Source organism: Oryctolagus cuniculus, chromosome 18 (genome assembly GCF_964237555.1).
Source record: "Oryctolagus cuniculus chromosome 18, mOryCun1.1, whole genome shotgun sequence".
Lineage (NCBI taxonomy): Eukaryota > Metazoa > Chordata > Mammalia > Lagomorpha > Leporidae > Oryctolagus > Oryctolagus cuniculus.
Window position 1 is genome coordinate 66,745,960 of NC_091449.1, and position 25,966 is coordinate 66,771,925.

The 25,966-nt window shown below is 67.0% G+C and overlaps 1 protein-coding gene across 6 annotated transcripts in view; it reads left to right on the forward strand.

Annotated features, from left to right (window-relative positions):
* Positions 1-25,966, forward strand: part of GSE1 (Gse1 coiled-coil protein) — a 299,545-nt gene that overhangs the window by 204,507 nt on the left and 69,072 nt on the right. Inside the window, exon 1 of one of the 6 annotated variants that reach the window (XM_070062818.1) lies at positions 19,803-20,774. The exons of 4 other annotated variants lie outside the window; for them this stretch is intronic. In XM_070062818.1, the coding sequence (XP_069918919.1) occupies positions 20,738-20,774 (37 nt within the window). In that variant the 5' untranslated portion in view covers positions 19,803-20,737. Of the gene's footprint in view, positions 1-19,802; positions 20,775-25,966 lie in introns of those variants that run through there. One more of the 6 variants, XM_070062817.1, reaches the window with a different exon arrangement.

Consider the following 25,966-nt stretch of genomic DNA (forward strand, 5'->3'; position numbering starts at 1 on the left):
GGTGGGGCTCTGGTGTGGGGCGGGGCAGGGCTCCTGTGTGATGGGGTGGGGAGGGGAGGTGGACGGGGCTCCGGAGTGGTTCAGGGTGGGGCTCCAGCGTGATGAGGGGAGGGGAGGTGGGCGGGGCTCTGGTGTGGGGCAGGGCGGGACTCCTGTGTGATGGGGTGGGGTGGTGAGATGGGGCAGGGTTCTGGTGTGGGGTGGGGCGGGGCTCCTGGGTGATGGGGTGGGGAGGTGAGGTGGGCGGGGCTCTGGGGTGAGGTGGGGCGGGGCTCCTGTGTGGAGCCAGCAAGGGAAGCTGCTGTGATGTGGTGGAGTCAGACGGGGTGAGGCTCTGGTGTGGAGGGGGGACTGAGAAGGGGCGGGGCTCCAGCGTGATGAGGGGAGGGGAGGTGGGCGGGGCTCTGGAGTGGGACAGGGTGGGGCTCTGGTGTGGGGTGGGGCGGGGCTCCTGTGTGATGGGGTGGGGAGGGGAGGTGGGCGGGGCTCTGGAGTGGTTCAGGGCGGGGCTCCAGCGTGATGAGGGGAGGGGAGGTGGGCGGGGCTCTGGGGTGGGACAGGGCGGGGCTTGCGTGCACTCAGGAGCACTAGCAGACCAGGATGGCAGGCCCAGAGAGAAAGCTGGCTGTGGGGGCCTCGGCAGAGCTGGGACCAAGTGGCCAGTGGGGCTTGGAGGCCGGGGGGGGGGGAGCAGAGCCCTTCCTGGTGCTGGTGGGCCCCCGGGAAGCTGGGATTTGGCCTGCAGCTGCCCTCGCCTGGCCCCTGCATGGTCCCTTGATTGATTGATTGATTGATTGATTTTTTGCTATGTTTGAAAACCAGGAGATTCTCTTTCTGGGGGGGGGGGGTGTCACTGATTTCTCCGGCTTGGGCTCGCAGCTGCAGCCTGCGTGGGAGCCTCCAGGCCCCTTTGCTGCGCCAGCCTGTCCCTGCCAGCTCCTGGTCTGCAGCTCTAGCTGGGGGCGTCCCTGCCTGGGGGCAGCCGGGGGCAGTGGGTGAGCAGAGTGGGCTTGCAGAACCCGCCCAGCAGGCCCTGGAGCAGAGGGTCTACCACAGAGGCTCTCTTCCTGGTCCCTGGGAACCCAGAGCCGACGGCACGAGCTGTCCCGGGCACCCCCATCTGGGTGGCAGGCCCTGGTGAGCCGAGGGACATCTCAGCCGGACCTGAGCCTGCTAGTCCACCTCGTCAGGCCTCCCGTGCAGTGCCCCGCCTGCCCGCACGTGCCCCGCCTCCCTGCCCTGTTGGAACCGTCCCTTGAACCCTGGTCGGAAGTGGGAGGACTGTCTGGAAATCCCTGGGGCAGTGCCTGCCCTCCTGTCACCCCGGCCCCCCCGTTTCCAGCTCAGCCATCTGCCCTGGCTCCTCGAAGCCCGCGGAACCATTTAAAAGGCTCCTAACGATATTGATCAGTCTCTCTAAAATGGATTATCCCGTTTGCCTCCTAGCCTGCCTGGACGCCCTGGGTAAGATCAGAAGGGAATTATGTTAGCCGGAGGCAGAGGGAGCGAGGGCGGCCAGCGGCCTTATCAGGGCTGAACTCCGCTCCCCGCCTTGGGTCGGGACACTTTGGGGGTGTCGGAAGGAATCATCTCTCCGCAGCCTGGGCGACAGGGAGCCAGCGCGCGGGGGCGGGGGGCCGGGGGGCGCCGCGAGCACCGCCGTCGCTGGACCTCTTCCCCGGAGAAATCAAGCCCTCCGAGAAATCCCAGTGGAGCCCCGGCTCAGGTGATGCGCCCGCGACCGGCTCTGAAAGGATTACAGCCCACGCCGCGGGCCCAGGGGACAGGCGTCTTCGTTACAATCTCAGGCACAAATGGAAAATTGCTACCTGAAGCCTCGCGCGCAGCCAGCCAGGGATCCGTGCTTCCGTTAATGGATCGAATACGAGGAAACAATTACAGCCCAGTGAGAGGCAGGCACCAGCAGGGCCCCTCGGATCCCCCCTGGCGGAGCCGTGCGGGCGGTCCCGGTCCCCACCTCGCCCGGTGGTGCCCCCCACCGGGTGTACTCAGTCCCGGTCCCTGCTGGGGGCATCACCCTGGGTTCCCCGCTGGGGACGCAGTGGCCATCTCTGCCTCTGGCCTGACCACCGCCGCTGGCCAACCGTTTGTCCCTGGCTGTGGGGATCCAGGCCCGAGGCAGGACCACAGTGCAGGAACTCCAGAAGGGGTCCCGGGGGAGAGCAGCTCCAGGGGGTGGCCTTGAGCTTCTGTCGAGCCCAGGGAACCCCCAGGGATGGGGGCCAGCACACCTCCAGGCCCCCAGGCCCCTCCTCCGGTGGGGGCTGCTCTGGCAAAAGTGACCCCAGACAGCCTCTGGGCCACAGAGGGGCGGGGGTGACAGCCACTGCCCGCTGCTCATCTGGGGGCGGTGCCAGCTGTGACCTTGGCACAGGCCCCTGCGGTGTGGGCGGTGAGCACAGATGGACCCACAGGCCCTGTGGGGAGGGAGCAGCCAGTGTGCAAGGCTGGGGCTTCCGGGGAGGAGCCTGCTCCAGGGCCGCGGCCGTCCACGCGGGCAGCCCCGGGCAGCCCCAGCCAGCCTGGGCTGCAAGACCCATTTGGGGCCCAGGGCAGGGGGCTGGAACCCCGCACCCTGGTGGCATCGTAAGCAGAATCATCTGGGAACCATGGCCCCCGCCCGCCCCCCCCCCCAGCCCTGGACTCCTGCGTGCTGCTGTGTTTACTCCGCCGAGGGAGCGGGGTGCGGAGGCTCCCTCATTCTCCCCCGGGGTGGACCCGACGGCCCTGGGTCCTGAGGCAGTGGGCCAGGGAGGGAAAAGGACGACTCGCAGACAGGCACAGAGCCGACCAGCCGCCATGCTCCAGGACTCGGGCTGCCGAGACGCTCGTCGGTCCCCCACCAGAGCCCAGTGGGGGTGGTGGGCGGAGGCTGAGGCCCGGGAGCAGGGGCACTGAGGGGCTCGGTGTCAGCCTTCTGGCTGGTGTGTGTGTGTTTTTAAAAAGGTTTCTTTGTTTATGAGGGGGAGGGGGGAGGGGAGGGGGAGGGAGGTTCCACCTGCTGGCTCACTCCCCAGATGGCCGCGGTCAGGAGCTTCTTCCAGGTCTCCCACGTAGCTGGCAGGGGCCCGAGGGCCATCTTCTGCTGCTTTCCCAGGCGTGTGAGCAGGGAGCTGGATCGGAAGCAGAGAGCCCTGGGGTGCCTGCCCATGTGTGTGACTGGAGGTGATGTCTGTTCTTGTGCACGTGCGGCGGGCGAGGGGCCGGTGGCCACGGGACCAGTCTCACCTGCCTACGGGGCCTGTGCCTGTGGCTTTGGGTTCGTGACGCTGTGCACTTGGGACACCCACGTCCTGTATTGAGGGCCTGGGTTCAAGTCCCAGCTTCCTGCTCATGCGTGCTCTGGGAAGCAGCAGGGACAGCCCAAGTACCTGGGTCCCTGCCACCCACATGGCCACCAGGATTGCAGTCTCGGCTCCTGGCTTTGGCCTGGCCCAGCCCTGGCCCAGCCCTGGCCATTGCGGGTTTTGGGGAGTGGCCCAGGGGATGAGAGATTGTTCTCTCTCTGTGTCTCCTGCATTTCAAGTAAATAAACAATTTTTAAAAGATGTATTGATTTATTTATTTGAAAGGCAGAGTTAGAGAGAGAGAGAGACCCTCCCTCTGCTGGTTCACTCTCCAAGTGGCCCCAATGGCTGCAGCTGGGCTGATCTGAAGCCAGGAACCAGGAGCTTCTTCCGGGCCTCCCATGTGGGTGCAGGAGCCCAAGCACTCGAGCCATCCTCCACTGCTTTCCAGGTGCATTCGCAGGGAGCTGGATCAGAAGTGGATCAGCCAAACCCCAAACGGGATGCCGGCGCCATGGGTGGTGGCTGCACCTGCTACTCCACAGTGCCAGCCCCATAAATAATTTTGTAAAGATTCTGTTTATTTGAGAGGCAGAGTTACAGACAATGAGAGGAAGAGACAGAGAGAAACGTCTTCCATCCGCTGGTTCACTCCCCAAATGGCCTCAGCGGCCAGAGCTGGGCTGACCAGGAGCCAGGAGCTTCTTCCAGGTCTCCCACGTGGGTGCAGGGGACCCCCAAGGACTTGGGCCTTTGTCTTCTGCTTTCCAGGCTGTAGCAGAGACCTGCCCTGGAAGTGAGGCAGCTGGCACTCGAACCAGCACCCGCACGGGATGCCAACGTGGCGCGGGGAGGCTTAGCCCACCGTGCCACAGTGCCGGCCCTCCCAGAAGGTCACGTCTTAGGCACTTTAAGTGTGCATTTCAGGAGTGTTCCGCCCATGCACCTCAGTCTGCTCTGTGCTTCACCCTTTAAACCCTCGCCTGCAGCCCGGGCGTCCCGCTCTGTGCTCTGTCCCCCTGCATTTGGCTTCCATGGGCGTCGGGTCCTCGAGGCTCCCGGTGTCCGTCGCCGCAGCCTGTGGTCGGGACGCCCATCAGCACGACCCTGCCTTGTCTGTCCATGCTGCGTGGGCTCAGCCCTGTAGCCTTGGCGGCGGCTGCGCAGTGCAGCCATGAGCACAGCGTGCCGGTGTCGGCGGGGCCTGCCGTGAGCCTGCCCCAGGGAGGCGCAGGTGCTGGCCCCGTCTGGCTCTTGGCTCAGTGTCACGTGTGTGAGCCTCACGCACCTGTTTGGGCAGCCGTTCCCCTGCGTGGATCCAGCCCACGTGTCCCTCTCTGGCTGCGGCACAGACACTCGGGCTGTCTCCGGTGGCGCTGCGTCAGGAGAGCGGAGTTAGGGGCCCGTGGCCTTAGGGCACGTGTACGTGTCTCGTGTCTCCGTGCCGGATGCTCAGGCCCGCAGCCACGGCCCTCCCAGCAGCCCCCGCCCAGGCCTCCCCCGGGATCCGCACGCCAGTGAGAGCCGGTGCCGGCGTGAGGGTGCGGGCAGTGAGCGAGGCTTGCCCTGCGTGCCTCTGGCCGACTCGCGTGGACAGGGTTGCCCCCGGTGAGTTCAGAGCCGCAGGAGGCCCCAGGAGGCCCCCACTGCCAGGCCGGCCCCAGCGCCTCTGCCTCTGGCCACTGGGCCACGACAGGGTCCACGGGGGCGTGAGTCCCGAACACGCTGGGAGCAGGGCCTCTCCACTTCCGTCTCTGCTGGGCCCGGCGCTGGGCCTGGGGAGCTTCTCGGGCCGTGGAGGACAAAGGTCGGCCTGCTTGTCAGGGCTCCCGGGGCAGAAGGGGAAGCCAGCCAGGCCGCGTGGGCCTCGCTCGGCCGCTTGCTGATAAGAGGAAGGCTGTGGGCGCTGAGAGCGGCGGGTTCAGCCCCCGTGTGGGCGCTGGCTCCAGTCTCGGCTCCTCGGCTCCCCGCGCAGCCCCCCGCTCGTGTGCCTGGGGGGACCCTGCCGCCCTCATGGGGGACCTGCATGGATTCCAGGCTTCTGGCCTTGGCCTGGCCCCGCCCTGGCAGGTGTGGGCAGTGGAGTGGACCTGTGGACGACCGCTCTCTCTCTTTTCTCTCTGCCTTTCAAGTAGATGAAAAGGAACGCACGTCTTTTAAAAAGAAGAGGAAGGAGAAGTGGGTGGGCCCCGTCTGTGCCGATGGCAGCTGCCTGTGGCAGGACAACACCTGGGCCGGGCGGGCGCAGAGACCAAAGAATCAGCCCCCACCCACCCCCGCCCCAGTCCCCGGAGCCTGTAGATAAAGTTGCCGTCACCAGGCCGACAAGGGCCTGCAGGGCCTGCACAGCCCCACCTCTGCCCCCCAGCATTCTTGGGGCACCTGCTGTATCCCAGGCCAGCAATTATTGAGCACCTGCTGTATGCCAGGCTCCCAGCCTGGGCTTTGGCTTCAAAGGCTGAGCCACTGGGACGGCGGCTCCAAGAGGGGACAACAGTGACGCAGACTGGACCAGGCACCCCAGAAGGAGACCCCACAGGACTTGAGCTCTGAGGGGCAGTGCCCAAGGAGGAGCAGGGTTTGGCCAGGTCAGCAGCAAAGCTCCCGGCGGGCGGGCTATAGGCCAGGAAGTTTCGGGCTGTCGGTGGGGGCTCCCTGGCTGTCCCATGGGGAAGTGGCCGGCGCTCAGGGGCGTTCGGCCCCCACTTGCCGCCCTTGCCACCTGCACAGGGCGAGAAGGGATCATGCAGCCGCGAGGCCCTGTTCTGGGGAGGAGGGGGAGGGGTGCGCGGGGTCTGCCTGTCACTTGGCCTCGCGGGGGACATGGGTCACAGGTGCCGGAGCCTCAGGGGCCCACGCAGTCCTGACCGCAGCGCCTTCCTCTGCACTCCAGGCTGCAAGGAAGCAGAGGCCGTGAGCGCCGGGTGGTTTGGGACACAGGGCACGTGGCTTCCGGCTTCTGCCCGCCCCGGGGGCGCCGGCCTGTGCCCCTGTTGGCTGGCTCTGAGGAGCCCCTCCCCTTACAGACACACAACTCCTCAGGGGTCTGGGGATGCCTTGGGGCCCCCAAGGAAGGGACCGGCTCGGCACAGGGCCAGGGCCGCGGTCCGCACTGACCAGCGGGCACCCTGGGTCTGAGCCGGGTCTGACCGAGCGCCCACGCAGCCAGCAGGCCCAGCCCCCCGGAGGGCAGGGACAAGCAGAGGGCAGCTGTGCCCTGGCCCGGCAGCCTGCTCAGGAAGGGGAGGCGGGATTCAGGCTGCCTGTGTGGGGCTCGTTAGCAGCCGGGGCGGTGCTGGGGGCGGGGAGGCTGAATCGGGGGCTGCTGGCTGTCTGGGCAGCGCGGTGCCCCCCCCCGTCCCCATGACAACAGATGATGGAGGACAGCCGCGGTGAAGAGGAGCCCGTGTTGATTTTGATGTTCACAGGCATCTGCTGGGGGCGGGGGGAGAGCCGAGAGGCTGCGCTCCCGGGAGCTCAGGGGCTCCGAGCGCGAGGGCAAGGCGAAGTGAGCGCTCGGGCTGCCCAGCCAGAGTGGCGTGGGGTCCTGCCGGCTGCCCAGGCCTGCCCGGGGCCCGCGTGGGGGCGAGGGCTCAGCCTGGCGGCCCTCCGAGCTCCTGCCCCACAGTGCGGGTACCCTGCCGTGGGAGGACCTGTCCAGTCCCTGGAAGCTTCCAGAACCACAGGGGTCACAGGGGCCACATTCCCAGTGTGGGCTGTGCCCAGCTCTCCTTCCCAGGCCATGCCCTGGGCAGCTCTCTGTCCCTCCTGCCAGTCGCTGGGCCAGCTGCCACCTGTGGTGCCACTGACCCTGGGAGCAAACAAGATGACAGATTCGTCAGGGATCTGTTCCTGAGCGTGCTGGGCATGTGGTCAGGGCAGCCCTTGGCAAGGCAGGTGGGAGAAGGGAGCTGAATGGAGGGCGGGGAGGAGCGTGTGGGTAGCCAGGAAAGTGGGTTCCGGGCAGCACGCACAGCCCGGGCAAAGGCCCTGGGGCAGGAAGAAGCTGGAGACCCGTGGGCGTGGTGGCCAGCCGGGGCCACCTCACAGGAGCCAGGGAGCTGGAGTCGCGGCCTTGACGCCTGTTCCCCCTGGGGCAGGACTTGCCAGCGGCCACCCAGCTGGCCTCCTGCCCCTCGTCTCTGCAACCCTGGCTGGGACCGGGAGAGCCAGGCCAGGGCGGAGGGGGCAGGACGGCAGGCTGGCTGGCCGTCCTGACCTGCGGCCGGTCCACCCTGGAGCCACCTGTGGCCGCGCGGCTGGCACGGCTAGCGATGGGTTTTTAATGATCTGAATATTGCCTTTGCCCTTTGCATTCAGCCAGGACTGCTGAGCTCTGCAAAAGGCAAATGGCTTTCGGTGGCTCGACTTGGGGGAGAGGGAAGCTTTCTGCTTGCCTGATTGCAGCCACGGTAATCGGCTCGCTTTATTGTTCAGAAACAATGCGTCGGCGAGCAGGGAGTGGGGGGGGGGGCACAGAAATTACCCACGGTCCCCAGCGGCAGCCGGTCACCTCCGGGCGCACACCGGCCCGGTCCCCGGCCTCGCCGCCGGCCTTTTGCAAAGCTGGGGCGCCGACAAGGGCCCGGGTCTCCTCCGGAGGTGTCTCAAGGGAGCCGGCCTCGGCCGCGGGCAGGTGGTTTGATTTTGGCCCTCACCACCTGCCGAGGCCCAGGGGTGGGGGTGGGGGTGGGGGAGCAGGTGCGGCCGCTTCCAGGGAGGAATTCGTCCGTCAGGCTGACGGGCCAGCTCCTGGGAAGGACAAAGGAAGCCGGCTCCGTCCCATCCCGCCACTCTGCACAGGGCACTGGCGCCTCCGGCCTCACAGACTGACCCTCCCTCTGGCCCTGGGGGTCTCGGGGCTCTCCCCGGCCGTGAGTCCCTCTCTAGCTCCCCGTCTCCCCCATCCCTGCCAGCAGCCTCGGCTGGCGTGGCCGGCGGCTGGCACGGTGCTCGCCCCCCGGGGCCGCCTGTCTCCTTCTCGCAGCCTCGCCCACTTCCGTTAGTGGCCGTTTGTTCGTGTGTGGACCTGGCCGAGGTGGCGTGTTTGTCTTCCCTCATTATTCCCAGCTGGACAGAGCGGGTGACAGCAGTGAGCTGGCTGGGTCTCTCGGCCACAGCACCCGCTCCTTGTCGCCGCCGCGTGCGCGTGCGCCTGCACTTGCTTGCCACTGCGCCGCTTCATTGTGGGTGCACTCAGGGTGGGCGTCCCACCGCCCATTTCAGGAGTGAGGGGACCCAATTACACCTGCCATTGAGGGCCGTGGCAGGGACAAAAGATGCCTGTTCGGCTAATTGCAGACACCGAAACTGCCCCTGCAGGAGGAATCCCGGGACAGGCTCTGCGCGCCAAGGCCGCGTTGTAATGAGAACGGATAACTGGGAATTAGCGCGGCGGGCGGCGCTTGCTTTGGCCTGAAGGACTCAGCTCTTGGCAGCAGCCGGCTGCCTCCGGGTCGCCGTCCTCCACGCGGAGGCCGCTGTGTGCCGGGTTTTGATTGTTCGTTCGTGGGCAGCCGGGGGTGATCAGCTCTGCTCGCTGCCTGGAGGGATTTGCTGGGCCTGCCGGGACCAGACGCTGCCCCATGCGTGGCCTCGGTGAGGGGCCCGGTCCAGAGCATCCGTTAAATGACACCTACCTGTGGGCACTGCTGTGGGGGACGTGATGGGGAGAGGCACGCTTGCCCGCTGGGGGCCCCGCCTGGCGAGGCGTGAGGCCACTTCTCCGCAGACCCCGTCACGCTGTTGTCAGCAGGGCTGCTGTGTCAGCTCCAAGAGCCCCAGCCTCGGGGTCCCTGCAGCCCGGCCTCCGCTGGCTGACACTGCGGATTCTGGGCCCAGAAGTGTGGCTCCCTCCCATGCCTGGTGATTTTCGACTGTGTGCTGGTCATTGCTTCCGAGAGACTGAGCGTGCCTCTTACTGGCTGCTGCCCGGCCTCACGACTGCTTTAAAACCACGGGCACCCAGTTGAGGGCATGACGCTCCCTGGGTGGCCCTGGAGACCCAACCCCAGGCGTGCTTGCACCCGAGGGCTGTCGCCCACCCCCAGCCCCCTGAGCCGCTCCATGGGATCAGCTTATCTAGGAGGGGAGTGCCCAAGGCTCTGCTCCTGGCCCCCTGGACCTCAAGGTCGCATAAACAGAAGGTCAGGACCCCCCCCCCCAGGTGTGGCCTCTGTGCTGAGTCAGCTCCAGGGCTTCCTGGGCCCCTGATCCCTCTGCTCTAGTGAGGCCTATAGTCTTGGTGGCTCTTACAAATGTTAGTTTTTAAAAATATATTTATTTATTTGAAATGCAGGGTTACAGAGAGAAGCAGGGAGAGAGGTCTTCCATCCACTCGTTCAGTCCCCAAAATGGCTGCAATGGCCAGGGCTGGGCCAGGCCGAAGCCTGGAGCTTCTTCCTGGTCTCCCACGTGGGAGCAGGGCCCAAGCGCTTGGGCCATCCTCTGCTGCTTTCCCAGGCCATTAGCAGGGAGCTGGTTTGGAAGTGGAGCAGCCGGGACTGGAACCAGCGCCCATGTGGAATGTGGTGGCTTTACTCACTACGCCACACCGCCGGCCCCTGGAATATGTTTATTTCAACAATTTGAAAGGCAGACAGAGATCGCCCCTCTGCTGGTTCTCTCCCCAGATGCCCTCGATGGCTGGGCTGGGCCAGGCCGAAGGCAGAGTCAGGAACTCGAGCCAGGTCTCCCGTGTCGGGGGCATCCCTGCTGCCTCCCAGGGTCTTCGTTAGCAGGAGGCTGGCATGGAGGGCAAGGCTGGGACTTGAACCTACGCCCCCTGTGTGGGGTGGGGGGTCCCAAGCAGGGGCTTCGTGCTCCGCCAAACGCTCACCCCGGCTCCCTGGTACTTCTCGGACCTGGGGTGTGTGGTACCCGGCCTTGGGGGCTGATTGGCCACTGTGAGAACCCTCCACACCAGGTCTCCCAGCAGGGTGGGGCAGAAGCCAGAGCGCACGAGGGGAGTGCAAGGTCGTGCTTGACAGGGGAGGGGCAGGTGCGGACGTGGCGTGCGACGTTCGGGCGGGAACAGGCACACACGTGCAGCACCGGCGGAGAGCAGCGTAGAGAAAGGGCCCCGAGAGGCCGAGGCTGGGACAGTGCGAGCTGACCGCCGGGGTGCCCGTGGGGGTCTCCTGCGGCAAGGAGGGGGCTGTGTGGGGGTCTGCTGAGTGTGACCCAGCCTGGGGTGCCAGTCCCCGAGCCAGGCCTCGCCAGGCCTCGCCGTGCCAGGAGGTGCGGAGGCAGACCTGGGCGTTAGAGGAAGCTGTGGAGGAGGCTCACCCAGACCCGTGGCTGGCACGCAGCTGCCACCGGGGCCACGCCGGCTCAGCTCTCACGCACGGTCAGAGCCGAGTGCGGGGTTAAGCCGGTGGGGAGCTCTGTCCTGGCCCAGCTTGTATCTCCCACCACGCTGCAGGCCATGCCGTGGACACGAGAGGGCCAGCCACGGCCGGGGGCCTGGGTCCGAGTCCCCTTCCCTCAGTGGCTGTGTCAGAAGCCAGGCCAGCTTGGGCTGTGCGGGGCCCCGTGCAGGCACAGCTGCGGGGCCGGGGGCCCTGCCCGGCTGGCCCGAGTCGGTCCGCACGCCGCCTCTGCCACGCGTGTTCCCCGCTGCGCTGCTCTCACTGCTGTGGCCTGGGCCTGGCTCCTACCTGCCGGCTCCCTTTCCCAGCGACACGAGGGGACGCCGATGCCGGGCAAGTGAGGGCCCACGGGGCCCCCTGCGGCAGAGCTCCAGGGGCGGGCCTCTGCCCTCTGCCGGTGACCTCCGTGGGGGCAGGGGGAGCCGCCGGGGTTTTTCCTGGAGGAGGGAGGGTGTGGAGCTGCGGGCGAGGGAGAGGCAGGCTGCTCAGGGCAGCTTTCTCTTTGGAAACCCGTTCTGTTTCTTAAATGTCAGAGCGAGCAGATGGTGCGTCTGAGTTTGATTAATCACGGGCTTGCCGAGAGGGAAGGCCTCTGGGATCCGCTAGGCCAGGCCAGGCCAGCGCCACGCGGCCCCCGGGATGGGGCAGCTCTGGGTGCCGCCCGCTGCCCACAGACAAACGGGTGGCCGGCCTCCTGCCCAGTGCTGGCCACCCCCGGTGAAGGGCGAGGCACAGGGGTCCTGGGGCTCTGCACCCCTGTGGGCAGCAGGAGAGGCGGTCTCGGGACACATGGTCAGCGCTGAGACTGCCCCCGGGGAACGCCGGGCCCGGTGCCGGCTCAGCCCAGCACAGGCTGGCTTTGGCCACGCGCTCTGCAGCCCAGAGGACCTGGCCGCCGGGCACCGGGCTTGTGGGTGACCTGCCGTCCACACCTCTTTATCACGGTCTCTCTGAGCCCCATGATGCTCCCGACAGCCCTGGCCGGGGCTTCCCCTCCCTGGAGCAGCTGTGAGCGTACAGGGCGCCCGGAAGTTGATTGGTGGAACTGAAACCACCACTCTCAGCCCAAGCAGGCAGCAGGCTGCCCTGCGCTCTTTCCCAAACACAAGGCTGCTTCCAAAAGTTCTTAGAAAAATGAGTTCCAGGTGAGTTTTCTGTGGCAGGAGCTGTGACACGGCGGGCGAATCTTGCTGGGGCCTGATGTCCCGAACTGGAGGCCTGGGGCAGGCCCTCCACTTCCGATCCAGCTTCCCGCTGCTGTGCCTGGGAAGCAGCAGATGGCGGCTTGGACCCCTGCCACCCGCGTGGGAGACCTGGAGGGAGCTCCTGGCTCCGCGCTCCGGCCTGGCCCAGTCCCAGCTGTGTGGGCGTTTGGAGATATGAGCCAGCACATGGAAGATCTCTCTGCCTTTCAAATAAATACTGATGAATAAAACAAGATTTATTTATTTATTTGAAAGAGAAGAAGAGACAGAGGTCTTCCATCTGCTGGTTCACGCCCCAGATGGCCACAACGACTGGGGCTGGGCCAGGCCAAAGCCAGGAGCCAGGAGCTTCTTCTGGGTCTCCCACGCGGGTGCAGGGGCCCAAGGACTTGGGCCATTTCTGCTGCTTCCCAGGCCATTAGCAGGGAGCTGCATGGGGAGTGGAGCAGCTGGGACTCAAACTGACATCTGTATGGGATGCCAGTGCTGTAGGCATGGTTTTAACCCACTGTAGCACAGCACCAGCCCCACAAACATTTTATTTATTTATTTATTTGTTGATGTATGTATGTATGTATGTATGTACGTATTTTTTGACAGGCAGAGTGGACAGAGGGAAAGAGACAAAGGTCTTCCTTTTACCGTTGGTTCACCCTCCATTGGCCGCCACGGCCGGCGCACTGCAGCCGGTGCACTGAGCTGATCTGAAGCCAGGAGCCAGGTGCTTCTCCTGGTCTCCCATGGGGTACAGGGCCCAAGCACTTGGGCCATCCTCCACTGCACTCCCGGGCCACAGCAAAGAGCTGGATTGGAAGAGGGGCAACCGGGACAGATTCTGGCGCCCCAACCAGGACTAGAACCTGGTGTGCCGGCGCCGCAAGGCAGAGGATTAGCCTAGTGAGCCGCGGTGCTGGCCCCCACAAACATTTTTAAAAATGTTATTTTACTGTTAAAAAAAGTTTAAATCCATGCATATAAAGGATCTTCAAAATACTCATAGAAAATGTGAATTAAGAAAAAACTGCATGAATTTCAATTTTTTTATACCAAAACGAACTTAGCTTTCAATTCCGTTTTGCCACAGACTCTGTGCCACAGCCCTTGAGTGGCCTATGCTGTATGTCCTACGTTCCAGTGGCTGGAGCCTTCGCCAGGCCCACGGCTTGAGCCTCAGATCACACGGGTGGGGCTGAATTGTGCTGGATAAATGCCTGGTGGCAGACTTCTCCTCCAGGCTTGGGAAGAGAAGGGAGAGGCCCCAGGACCAGGGTCGCCCCTACCCCCACGCTGTCTTCTCTCTGGGGCGGGGGTCGTGGGGGCAGAGGCACCTGGTCCCTCCGATCCTGTTTTCCTGTGGCCCAAGCTGCTCCTCCCCTTGGGGCCGTGGGTTCTCAGCGGCAGCGGGGTGATCCCGCGCTGTGCCACCCTGGGGAGGATGTGGTCACTGTGACTGGGGTGTCCCGTCAGCACCTCCGAGGCTCCGCAGGGAAGGCTGACACAGCCCCGAGGCCCACGCTGTCGGGCTGGAGCGACCCTGTGCCCAGCTGTGTTTCGGGACAGCAGGACAAGGAGCCGTCTTACAGAAAACACCATCCCAGGCCCCAACAGGGACTCACTATCCATACTGGACTGAAACCCTGGAGGGCCAAGGGCAGCCAGAGAGAGCAGGCCAGGAGGCCCCGGGGGGCAGAGGTGGCCTGGGAGGGGGACACGGGCCCAGCGCCCAGCAGCAGGAAGCCACATCCTGCCAGCCAGGGTCTACAGAGGCCTCAGAGGCCTGCAGCAGGTGGGCCGGGGAGGCCATGCGTGTGTCCCCAGCGGGGACGGTGGGGAGGGCTGTTCAGCACTGCCTCTCCCCTCGAACAAACCCCCCGCCCCGGTCCCTAGTGGGGAAAAACAAGCCTGGCATTTGGCCCAGGGCTGCAGGAGCTGGTGCTCCGTCCCACGCGTCCCCTCTCCCTGGAGACCTCGCCGCCAGGCCTGTGTTGGCTGTGTGGGGACAGAGCTGTGACAGCAGCCTGAGACCGGGGTCTTCCTGAGTGGCGCTTTCGTCCAGAGCGTTTGAGGGAGGACGGGCAGGGGTGAGCCGTGTGGCTGGGCTGTCCCCAGTGTGGCCGCTGTGGCCTGCGGGAAGGAAGCGCTTTGCTCTCCCTGCCTGTCTGGCGGCACCACCAGGATCCACGGCCCGCAGTGCTGACCTGGCACAGACTGCTCCCGGGTGTAGACAGCGCGCAGAGTTCTTGTCCTTCCTGGTTTCTGTTTGTTTTGCTTTTGATTTAAAAAGGTTTCTGCGGGGAGGCCTCTCGGCCAGAGAGGCCCCGCGGGGAGCAGTTTTAAAAGCCACCGCCTGCCATGCCAGCATCCCATATGGGAGCCGGCTGGAGTCCCGGCTGCTCCGCTGCCGATCCAGGTCCCTGCTGATGGCCTGGGAGAGCAGCGGAGGGTGCCCAAGTGCTTGGGCCCTGCACCCCGTGGGAGACCCAGAGGAAGCTCCTGGCTTCAGATCAGCGCAGCTCCGGCCTTTGTGGTCATCTGGGGAGTGAACCAGCGGATGGAAGCTCTCTGTCTCTCTCTGTGTAACTCTGATTTTCAAAGTAAAGAAGTAAATCAGACTGGGCCGGGTTCCGACGGGAGCTTTTCCTCTGCCTGGCTGTGCGGCCTGGGCCTCGCCTGCCTGGCTCAGCGAGCTCCCCGAGAAGCAGGGATATGAGGCTTGGGTTGTGGATGGCACCGGATGAGTCGTGAAGGCCTCCCGAGCAGTGCCGGGGACTGCTGGCGCGCGTCAGAGTGACAGCAAGGTGACAAGCCGATGGCAAGAGTGACACGGGGGACGCTGTGTCTCCTCTGTGCCGTGTGACCTGGGGGCGGGGTGGGGGTCTGGGGTGATGGAGGCGTTGCTGTCTTTAGCAGGGTCGTCTCGGGAGCAGATGTTGTCACGCACAGGTGCGCCAGGCTTCCTGGGCCAGCCTGCAGGCGGTCGCTCGGCTGCGCACAGCTGCTCGGGCGCCGTGTCCTCATGGCCTCGTGTGGCCTGTGGGACGGTGAGGCCGCAGACCTCGACCCGCCGGGGTGAGCCCTAGGAAGGCTGGCTGGCGTCACCCGGGGACCTGCTGGGCTTAGATTTCTCCCCCAGCTGCAGCAGGCAACTGTGTGTCCCAGGGAGCCCGCTGGGGTGGCAGGTGGCCGGACAGTCCCCATGCCGGGGCGTCCCGACTTGAGCTTCCTGGGGGACGGCAGCCACCCCCAGCCCCCACCGGGGAGCCCAGGCCCCTGTTCCGGACCTGCAGCCTGGCCTGACCCGCTGGCCCAGGGGTGCAGGCCTGGCCGGACAGCAGGAGGGAGGCCAGCTCCCGGCGACAGCAGCCACGGGGCTGAGTTTCCGGTGGCCGTTGGAACGAACGACGGCAAAGCCTCCGGGATGTCTTCTGTCGCGGTGCTGGAAGCCCGGAGCCTGGCATCCAGGTGGGGGGTGCGGGCAGGGGGACCACCCCGCAGCCCTGGGGCGCTGACCCGCCCGTGGGCTCTCCCTGCGAGTGTGGCCGGGCTCAGGGGCACACCGCCACGCAGCCGCTTCCCTGGGCGCCCGGTAAGACCCCCTGACTGGGGCGGCACACACACACACACACACACACACACACACACACACTGTGGGGTGCGCCCTGGAGCTCCAAGGGTACAGGAAAGCAAGAGTGAAGCCAGCACCGGGGGTCGCGGCCTGGGCCCGCAGGCTCCAGTGGGCTGTGGCGGCAGAGGGCCCCTTTCTCTTCCGACCCCGGCGGACTCACGGGCAGGCTTGGGACGCCCTTGGGAAGGCCTGGTCACCGGTGGAGCCCGAGGGAGGCAGGAACTGGGTGTGTCTGCTCCCTGTGTGCCCTCGGGCAAGTGACCTCACCTCTCTGGGCTCAACATCCTCCCGTGGTCCCAAGGGGCGATGGTCATCGTGGTGTCTGGCCCTGGGGGGTGGGGGCCAGCTGCAGATAAGGCACGTAGGCTGGATCCGGGCCGCCCGTGGGGCTGCCATTAGCGTCATTATCGCCATTACAGGGAGCCCTGCCGGCACCTGCACAGCGCACGGGCTCATGCCCTTGGAATGCAGGCCGATCTGCTCCACGGCCCACTGCTGACACAGGCTGCTCCAGGGCTGGCGGTGGGCGGCGACTCCCCCCGGGGTGCCCGAGCCACTGCCACGGCTGCCTCACAGTCCCGAGTGTGGGTTCCGACCTCAGCTCTGCTGTGTGTCCTGGGGCAAGGTGCTCACCCTCTCTGTGCCCCATCTGAAAAACCGGAAGTCCACACGGTGACCTTCAGCATTCGGGTGAAGAGTGCTTAGCAAGCAGCTGGTGCAGGCTGGGCGCTCGGGGAGTCTCGGCGCTGTTACCGAAGCAGGGACCGGACGTGGCCTGGGCAGCGCGGGTCTCAGGGCCACCCGGCCACCCCGTAGCTCCCTTTCCTGGGACCCTCCCAGAGGGCGAGGCTGTGGCCTGGCCCTGGTGGGTGCAGCTGGCCACCCAGGAACCCACCCAGTGCACCTAGACCCGGGCCGCGGCCTCCGTGGCTCAGCCTGTGCCGGGAGTCCATCCGTATCTCTTCTGGCTAGACTGGGGGCCCCTCCCTTCTGAAGTGGGGGTGGGAGGGGCCTGAGCCACCTCTGGGAAGCAGCCGGGCCCATAGCTTTCCTCTCCTGGGAGACGGGCGCTGTTGGTTGCTTTTCTTGCCTTTGCACTTGACCCAGACCCTGGCCTCTGGCCGTCCACCCTTCCCTGACCTGGGTTGGGTTGGCTCCAAGCTGGGCTGGGACTCTGGGAGGTGAGGGCCAGTGTGCCTGGTGGGGGGGGGGGTCCCCAAACCTTTTGGAAGCCTTCTGGGTGGTCCAGCCTGGCCATCGGCCTCTCCCAGAGGTGAGCAGAGCGCGAGGGTGAGGCTGCCACTGAGGGTGAGGCTGCCACCGGTGGCTCCCTGGGAGAGAGAGTGTGGAGGGGACGGGATCCCTCACTTCCCCGGTGAGCACCTGGCTGGGGGCTGGTCCAGGTGTGGCCTGTGCTCTAGGCTCGCTGAGCCCCCCTCCGGCGTCCAGGCCCTCGGCAGCCCAAAAGGAGGGGTGGCTGCTCCAGGAATGAATGGCCGTAGTGATGGCTTCCAAGCCGCAGCCGAGCCGGCAGGGCGGCGGGAAAGGTCCACCCTGCTGCCCGCTCAGCCACATTATGGCAGACAACCGGGCCATTCAGTCACAGGCCAGCTGGGGAGCTGGCAGGGTGGGGGCTGCTTTGGCATCGGGTGAGCAGCTGTGGTGTAGGGGCCTTCCTGTCCCCCGTCACCAGGAAGTGGCATCGCCCACTGGAGGCTGGAGACCCAGGGAGGGTGTGGCTATGCCTCCTTCCCCAGGGTGTGGCTAAAAGCAATTAGGGCTTGGCCTGTGCATTCTGAGATAATTCGTTGCAGGCATCAGATCCTGGCTGGGGAGAGTTGTTTGTCTCGATAGGGAAACGCTGATAAGCAGCAGCTGTCCCCCCTCGCAGCGTGGGGGCCGGGCCGGGCCCTGTCGGGGTCTCAGCCTGGCCTCTGCACCCTCCACTTCAGTTTCACTGGGGACCCCAGGGGGTGACCAGGTGGTCTTGCTGGCTGGAGGCCCGTCTCCCGCGCGCCCCCAGCTTGGAGCCAGGTGGCTCCCAGAAGGGGCAGGCTCCCTCCGGCCAGGGCTTCCCCACTTTAGCAGGGGGAGGGGCCCCCCTGGCAGATTGGGGGAGGCCCTGCCTGCGTACCCTGCCTGTGATTGGCCCATAATTACAGGTTTATTGCCTGTACAGCTATTGTGTAATGACATGTTTGCAAATTAATTTTTATGGCTCCTGCCATTAGCATATACAGTAGAGGAAGGTTTAGTATTAATTACTACTGTTGTTCGTGTAATCCCGGAGAATTAAAAACCAATAAAAGGATGACAACAGAAACTGATAGTTTAGGGTCTTTTAAAAATAGTTTTCAACCCCCCCTCCTCAAGTATGGTCAGAGACTTTCCACGGGGGTGAGGGGCGAGGGGGGGCGGGCGGCAGCTCCCTCGGCCGTCTGCTGCCGCGCGGGGCCCCCCACTCCTACGGGGGCGCAGCCCGTGCCGCGCGCCGGCCGCAGCCCGGCGGGGGCGGGGGCCGGGCGACCGCCTCCCTCGCAGCGCGGCGAGCAGCGGGCGCAGGGGGAGGCGCGAGGAGCGCCGCCCCCGCAGCCCCGGAAACAAAGGGCCGCCGCCGCCGAGGGCCGGGCGCGACCTCCGGGGTCAGAGCGGGGCGGAGCGGCCAGCTGCGGGCGCGCGCGCGGGCGGCGGGCGTCCTCCGGGTGGGCAGCCCCGGCGCCGTCCCGGGCGCCCGCGCGCGCCCTCGGCCGCCCGCGGGGAGGGGCGCCGCAGGGGCGGGGAGGGATTAAAGGCTGCCTCTCGCACCCCCGGCGGCCGGGCCCCAGAAGGCAGCCGCCTGCGCGCAGCACCCAGCAGGCGGTAGGCGGCGGCGGGGCGGAGTGCCACCTCCCTCGCCCCGCCCCGCGCATTTCAGATGCTCCTGGCGGGGTGGGCTGGGGCGGGCGGGGGGCACCCCCACACACACACCCCGGCGCGCGCGCACCTCCACCAGCTCGCCCTCCACGGCTTTCCTGGAGGGTGTGACACCACCCCTCCCCCGAGTTCAGCCGCCTCTTGAAGTCGCCGCTTGCAGCAGGGACCCCGGGGCAGCCGCTGGGGTCCCCCGGTTGACGCGGGGGCCGGCGAGCGTGGCCAGGAACCCGAGCCTGGCGGGACCGCGGCGCCCCGCCGTGCGTCCCTGCGGGCGCAGGCCTCTTCCCGCATCCCACGATTGTGTCCGGGGCCAGAGGTGACCCCTTTAGCGTCACCGCGTTGTGCCACCCAGGGGGCACCTGTGGAGGCGGAAGGGCTGGAAAACACCGGGGCTGCACCAAGAGGCAGCTCTGTAGCGCGCTTTTAGGAGCGCGCGTGGGGAAATGGGTCCTGTCTCTTTAAAATCGCTGGGCTGGACAATGCGCGCACAGGATGTGGTTTGGCGGCAGGGTTTTTTCCCCTTCGATTTGGGGAATTATCACGTGGGGCCTGCCAGAGAGGGTGCGAAGGAGAGGCGGCGTGGGGAGCCGGGCGCTCGTGCGCCCCGCGCGGGGGCCTGTCTCGCAGAGCCGCAGCAGCCGCGCGCACTGGGGCCGTGTGCCTGCGAGCACGCCTCCCCGGAGCTGCTAACGCCGCCGCGGCGCGGGCAGTGTGCGAGACGGTAGCAAGCACTCGGTTACACTTGCAACAGGGATTTTCAGCGGGTGGGGTGAGCGGGGAGAGGCCAAGGCGGAAGCGAACCGCTGGCCCGGGGCGGCCGGCGCGTGCGTCTCCGCGGCCCCGCGCGGGAGCCACCGGAGGCGGCCCCCGGCGCGGGGGGGGGACGGCCTGGGGAGCCTCCCCGCCCCCCACACCCCCGGCCGGGCGGAGGGCGAGCCCCCGGCTCCCGCAGCTGTCAGACGTGGGTGGGGAGGGCGGCCGGGCCGGCAGCCAGAGCGCGGAGTTGGGCAGCCGGAGGGGGAGCCGGCGGCGCCCGCGGCCGCCCACTGTTTGCCCGCGGCCCCCGGGCTCCGGGGGCGAGGGGAGCGCCCCGCGGCCGGCGCAGCGCCCTCCCGGGCCCCGAGCGGCCGCGCGCAGGGGGAGCTCGCAAGTGAAACTGTCACCGCCGCCCTGCGGAGCGCGGAGCCCCGGGAAGCCGCCGCGTGGAGACGGAAGGAGCCGCCGCCGCCGCGCCGCTGCCCTTTCGCTTTCATTAGGGGAGACAAATCCGCTGTCAGGCAGCCAGCTTTCCAATTTACCGATAATGATTCTTGCATGAAAATTGATCGAGGGGCCCGCCGCCGCCGCCGCCGCCGCGCGCGCACGCCTGGCCCGCGAGCGCTGCGCCCTCCGCCCGCGCCCGCTCCCTCCGAGTCGGCGGTCGGACGAGAACCGGGGGGCCTGGGGCGGCGAGGGGGAGGGGAGCCGGCGCCCCGCGCCCCGCCGCCTCCGGCCGCGGGCTCCGGCGCTGCCGAGGGGGCCGCGCCCCCTCCTACTTGGCGGCTGTTTGGGTATTAATTTTCCCCGCGCCCCCTCCCGCTCGCCCCCTCCTCCTCCCCCACCCCGCCCCTCCGCTCCCAGTAGCTAAGGGGAAACGAAAACAAAGCCGGTTTCTCCTTGGCAACCGGAGATACCCCTCGCCCCCTCCCTCCTCCCCCGGGCTCGGCACGGGAAGCCCCGTGGGGAACAGGTCTCTTGACCCTCGCCCTTGACGTTCGGATGGCCGCGCGGAGCACGGGCCGCCGCTCGCGCGCCCCGGGGGCCGCCGCGCCCCCTCCCCGCCCGCGCCCGCGAGCTTCCCCGGCGAGGCGCCCCTGAGCCCGCCGCCCGCGGTCTCGCCGCCCTCGCCGCCCCCGGCTCCCGCTCGCCCCGCCGCGCTCTCCCGCCCGCTCCCCCGCCCGCTTTATTTGCATCTCAAGTCCAAAAGGGAGAAAAGACGCACGCGGCGGAGACACCGGCGGCCGCGGCGGCTCCGGCCCGTCGTGGTCGTCCGTGCCCTCACTGCGGACCTGCCGGGCCGAGGCGGCCGCAGCTGCCCGCGCGCGCTGGCCGGAGGCTGAGCCCTCGGGTCGCCGCGGGGCGGGGGGGCAGGAAGACTTGATTTTATTTTTTCCGGCGCGCGAGGGATCGCTCTTCTGCCTCGATTTTATTGTTTTGGACATTTGGAGCGCCGTGGCTCGGACGGCGATTTCTGTTTCACGCCTCGGCTTGCCTATATTTATTTTTATTTTTCCTCCTTCGTCCCTCTCTGGTCACTATGGAATTCTAGCCTGAACCATGTTTGGGTTGAAGCCGCCTCTGTATTACTTACCAGGTAAGCGAGCTGCGCGCCTCCCCGGGTCCCGCGCGGCGCCGGCGTGCCGGCCCCCCCCCTTTACCCCCAGCCCGGGGGGTCGGGGCGGCGTGGGGGGGGGTCCGCGCGGCCCCGGCTGCTCCCGCCGCGCTCGGGCCCGCGGCGAGCGGCGGGGAGCGCCCACCCGGCCCGCCGCCCCCGCCGCGCCGCCGCCGCCGCCGGGGTCTGCGCGTCTCGCTCCTTTTGTCTGCCCGGAGCCGGCTCCTCGCGGCGGCGCTTACGCCCGGCGGGGTGGATTACGCGCCGGGTGCGAAGTTACTTTCCCGCAGGCCGCCGCAGCGCCCGGCGGCCCGCACCCCCCCCCCCCGGCTCTGGTCCCTGCGGCCGGCCCCCGCGCCCCTCCCTGCCCGGGATTCCCTGGAAGGTTTTGTTCTGCCGAGGTCGGCGGAGGGGGCCGGGGACGCTCGGGGGGCGGGCGGCGTGGTTTCCTGTTGCCCTAACCTCCGTGCGCGCTGACGGCGGGCTGCCTACAACTTTCTGTTTCGGGGCGAGGCGCGCCGGCGGCCCGGGGCGCGGGGCAGGGGGCGGCCGCAGGCTGGGCGAGCCCCTCCGGAGGTCACCCTGTGCGCAGGTCGCGGCCCCGCGGGCGGCCCCGGGGAGGCTGGCGAGCCGGGGAGCCGCGGGGAGGGGCCCGCGAGCTGGCGGCGAGCCCCGGGCCGCCCCCGCGCGCCCTGCCCCCTCCTCCGCCGTGCCCCCCGGGGTCGGGCCGTGACTGCGGGCCCGCCCCAGGTGGGCCACGTGAGCGCCGCTCGGGCAGGCTGCTCTGCGTGTGGCCGCTTGTTCTGGGAATGCGGTGTGTTTTTATCTTGGCTGCCTTGCTCTGAGTTTGCCTGCCTTGGGCTGTGACGCGCGGTTGCTGCTGAAGTTGGGGTCCTCGGGCTGGGGCGACACCGGGGTGCCGTGGGGGGCGGGAAGGCGACGGCCCTGGGTCTGCCCTGGGCGGTGTCGTCGGCCTGGGAAAGGTGCGGCCGGCCAGGTGTGGGGGTTGGGCTTGTCTGGTCCCTGGGAGGGGGCTTCCTGATGGCGGGCAGATGTGCCCCCGAGTTCTCAGAGCCGGAACGGAGGGGCCAGAGGGACCTCCCGACACTGGGCGTTTCTGAAATCCGCACTGAACCGCAACTGGCTGATCCGTGCCCAGCCATCCCCCAGAAGCCACCAGGTCAGTCAGTGGTCAGTGGTGGGGGTCTCCACCGTTTTGCTAGAAATCAGCGTATTTGCGAGAGTTCCTTTTCATTCTTGCTCTCTGTGTCTCTGTCCACCCAAAACACGGGTCGGCAACGTGAAACTTGGCTGTCTGTCCCTTGGTCTGGGCGTCCCCTCGCAGGTCCGATCCAGATCAGAACCGGGACTCCCCAGCGTACACGAGGGCTGGGTTCCACCAGGGCCGAGTCCTGGGGCTCCCGGAACTGTGGGGTTCCCCCTCCGCCGGGTGGGGGGAGAGCGGTACCTGAGCCTGTCACTCAGGACCTCCACTCGCTGGGTCTCCTCTGGGTCCCCACGGCCCCTGCCCCAGCCCTGCGCCCGCCTGGGAGAGCGAGGGCTAGGAGCGTCTTGGGGCACAGGTGCTGGTAGGGCGCACCGCACCTCACCTGCCGTTGGGCGGCTGCTGGCACAGCTGTGTTCGTCAGGTGACCCAGTTCTGTTGACGCGGGAGCCTCAGAGGGAGGCGGCGGCTCAGGCTAGGACAGCGGGGGGGGGGGGGGGGAGCAGACTGCCTGTGCTGACCCTGGCCCAGCAGTGGCGGTTTGCCCCCACCCCGCCGTCGCTGTGGCGTGTCCTTGCAGGGTGTTAAACTGGTGTCAGCCGGGTCCTCGGGCGCAGGTGCCACTGCTCCCTGAGCGGGGGCCAGGGAGACAGTTGCTGGCTCCTTCCCGTGTCACCCGGGAGCTCGGTGAGGCCCAGAGGGGCCTGTGGCTTGCTCAGTTTGGAAGTGGGGGGACGGAGACGCGGATGTGTGGTTGGCTGCTGTCTGCCACGCGGGACCCACACCAGGGGCCGCAGGTGCCGGGTGAAAGGCACCCTGTGGAGGGAGGCGGACAGCACGGCCAGCTCCCCCCAGCCTCCAGGTCTGGGCCTGTTGGCGAAGCCGGATCCCGTCTCGTGGGCCAGGGTCCAGGGCCATCCGCCTGGGGGCCTGGGGGCAGCTCAGAGGGAGGCTGGCACCAGGCACCAGCTCTTCCTGTTTGGCCGGTGCGAGGCGCGGGCTCAGGAGTTCTGCTTTGGACAGGAGGCTGGAGCGCTTGGTAAAGCCTCAGTTTCCCCATATGTGAAAGGCTTCTGTGCTCCCGTCTCCCTGGCGAGGCTAGGGCAGGCCTTGGCCCTTTGTGAATAAAGTTTTATTGGTACGCAGCCACGCACACCCATTGTCCTGTGTTGTCTCTGGCAGCTGTCATGGAGGCCGGGTGGGCTGGCCAAGCCTAAGATGCCCGCTCACTGCCTGGCCTCTTCCAGGGACTGGGGGCCCACCTCTGGTCCCAGGGATTAAATGTGTAAGTCCCCTGGGCAGCGGGACGGTGTTCATGCGTAACAGGTGGGAGCTATAGTGGTTTTGTTACACTCGCTGTTGGTGCTGAAGTGGACTGATGTGGCCTCGTGGTGAAAGCCGTGCCCGTGCCCCGTGTCACAGCGCCTGGGTTCATGCCTGACCCTGGCCCCGATGCCAGCTTCCTGCAGGAACAGGCTGTGCGGCGCAGAGGTGATGGCCCAGGGACTTGGGTTCCTGCCACCCGTGTGGGAGACCAGGGTTGAGTGCCTGGCTCTCCACTCTGGCCCAGCCCTGGTCGCTGCAGAGACCTGAGGAGTGAATCAGCTCTGTGTGTCTCCTCCCTGTCTCCCTCTCAGATAAATAAATAACAATTGTAACAATGAGCGGGGCTTCGTGGTGGGCGGTGGGCGAGTGGTGTCCTTCCCCTTGGTGCTCCTTCACTGCCCGGGGGAGGGGTGCAGACTGGGCGCTGCGGAGAGAGGGGGGGACTGGGGTGGGAGGACTGGGGGCACCGCCCTGCTCCTGGGGCGATGGGGAGCTGGGGGCCCCCTTCCCAGACTCTGTGGGTGCACCTGCGCCCGTTACTCCCCTGCTGCGCTCCCCCAGGCTTGGAGCTGCACGTGGGCGGGCACCATTCAGAAGGTAGCCCTTTGAGAAAGAAGAGGTACGGCCGCTCTCCGGCCTCGACCTGAGTTCTGCAGCTCACCTGACAGCTCTTGGACGGACGGTCCCCGGAGGCTGAGGTCACAGGCGCAGGGAGAGGGCGGCCGGGCACTGACCCTGGGCGGTCTGGCTCTGGCGTCCTTGCTTAATAAATATTTGCTGAGCGCTGGGGTGGGGGGAGGGCCTCGGTGCTGGCCGTGGCGCCCTCCTGGCCCCTTATCTTGTTTCTGGCATTTGCGGAGGGAAGGACTCGGCCGTCAGTGGACCCCACCCTGGGCCCACACTGAACTCCTGCTGACCCCAGCCTCCCCTTAGGACTCCCTGTCCACTTCCAGGAAGGACCACCAGGCCCTCCAGCGAGGAGACTGGAGTGTAGAGGTGGCCGTGGCGGCTGCCAGTGGCCGCCCCTGGAGCTTGTCCCTGCACAGCTGCCCCCACAGGCCCTGGGAGCTGTCAACAGCTTGTCAGACCCGGCCTGGCCCCTCTCTGAACAGCCTCAGATGGACGAGCAGGAGATGGGGCACCGGGGAGGGAGATCTGGGCCCAGGTGGCCTGTGCAGAGCCCCCCCCCCAGTCCCAGTGGGAGGCGGGGGCGGGGCTCTGCCTGGCCCACCTGGCCTGGGGGAGGCCTGGCAAGGTGAGGCCGGGACAGGGCCCTGACCTGCAGCCGCCTGCTCCCAGCTGGCAGGGGGGCCGCAGGCGCCAGCTGTGACAGAGCCCGTGCCCAGCCCTGGCTGCGGGGGAGGCTCTCGGGTCACATGCCTGCCACCCAGGTTCTGCTCCCGGCGGGAGCTGTGTGAGATGAGAGGGAGCGCTGCTGTCTGAGCCGGGGCTGAGAACGCTGCTTATTTACAGCTCAGAAGCTCAGTGGGGACGGCGCTCGGGCTCCCATCTCGCGCTAATTAATCCCCGGGACCCCTGAGAGCTGCCGAGGGCTGCCTCACCTCCATCTGGCCTGGGAAAGCCGGGGGCCCCTTTGTCCCGGCGGCCCAGCCCTTCTTGGAGGGGCCCTGCCGTGGGTCCCACCCCCTGCTCAGTTTGGTTCGCATTAAGGCTTTTTTCCTGGCTTACACAGCGAGTTCTCGCGCCCTGGGTGGGAATCTGACACAGCCCCGCTGGCCAGCCCCTGGCTGCGTATCTGCTGGACTCTGGCAGCCTCTTCGGGCTCTGCGGGCAAATGGTCGTGTGACACCTGGGGTCCGGCCCTGCCGATGGGGAGGGTTGGAACTGGGCTGGCCAGCCAGAGCCGGCCCGCGGGGTAAGGGTCTAGATGTGTGCTCCGTGCTGTGTGCCACCGGCCCTCTGCCGCGGGGCGAGCACCTGTGTAAAGGGAGCAGCCTGTGCGTCCCCCTTGCCACTGGCACATGCGGGCCGGTCATCTGGTCTACCCTGGCGTCGTGCAGCCGGCCCCTTGGGCTGGGAGCTGCGTGGAGGCTGCCTCTCCCTTCCTCGGGCTCCCCACCCCCGGCCCCTCGGTGGCCTCTGCAGGGGCAGAGGGGTCCCCTCTCAGGGCTGCTGAGCCCAGCAGTCTCTCCTTGGTGGTCCCCACACCGCAGTCAGCAGAAATTCTGGAGCCCTGGGGGTGTGCCTGAGCAGGGAAGGGGAATCGGGGCTGTGGGAATAACTGTAGATGTGGTGGTCTTTCCTTTTTAAGAGCTCCATATAGATTTAAAGTCCTTTTGTTAATTTAGGAACATAAAACTGTGTGATGTATAGCCTGGTTTGCTCGTAAAATTACTAAGTGTGGCGTATTTGAACCTGTGAAGGCTGGGGGTAAAAGGGAAAAAAATCAGTGGGAATGTTTTTTTACAAGTCTTTAGGGGAAAGTGTGTTTTTCCTGCGCTCCCCGCCAGTGCCGCCCCTCCCCCGCCGGGGTGGGTAGCTGCCCTGGGCCCCGTGCGGTGCCCGCTGTGCTGGGTGCTGGCAGGGGCTGACAGGGGCTGGCTGGCTTTGAGTTAGCCACGCCCAGGCCTCATCCCACCCAGTCCTGGAGGCCGGCCCCTGC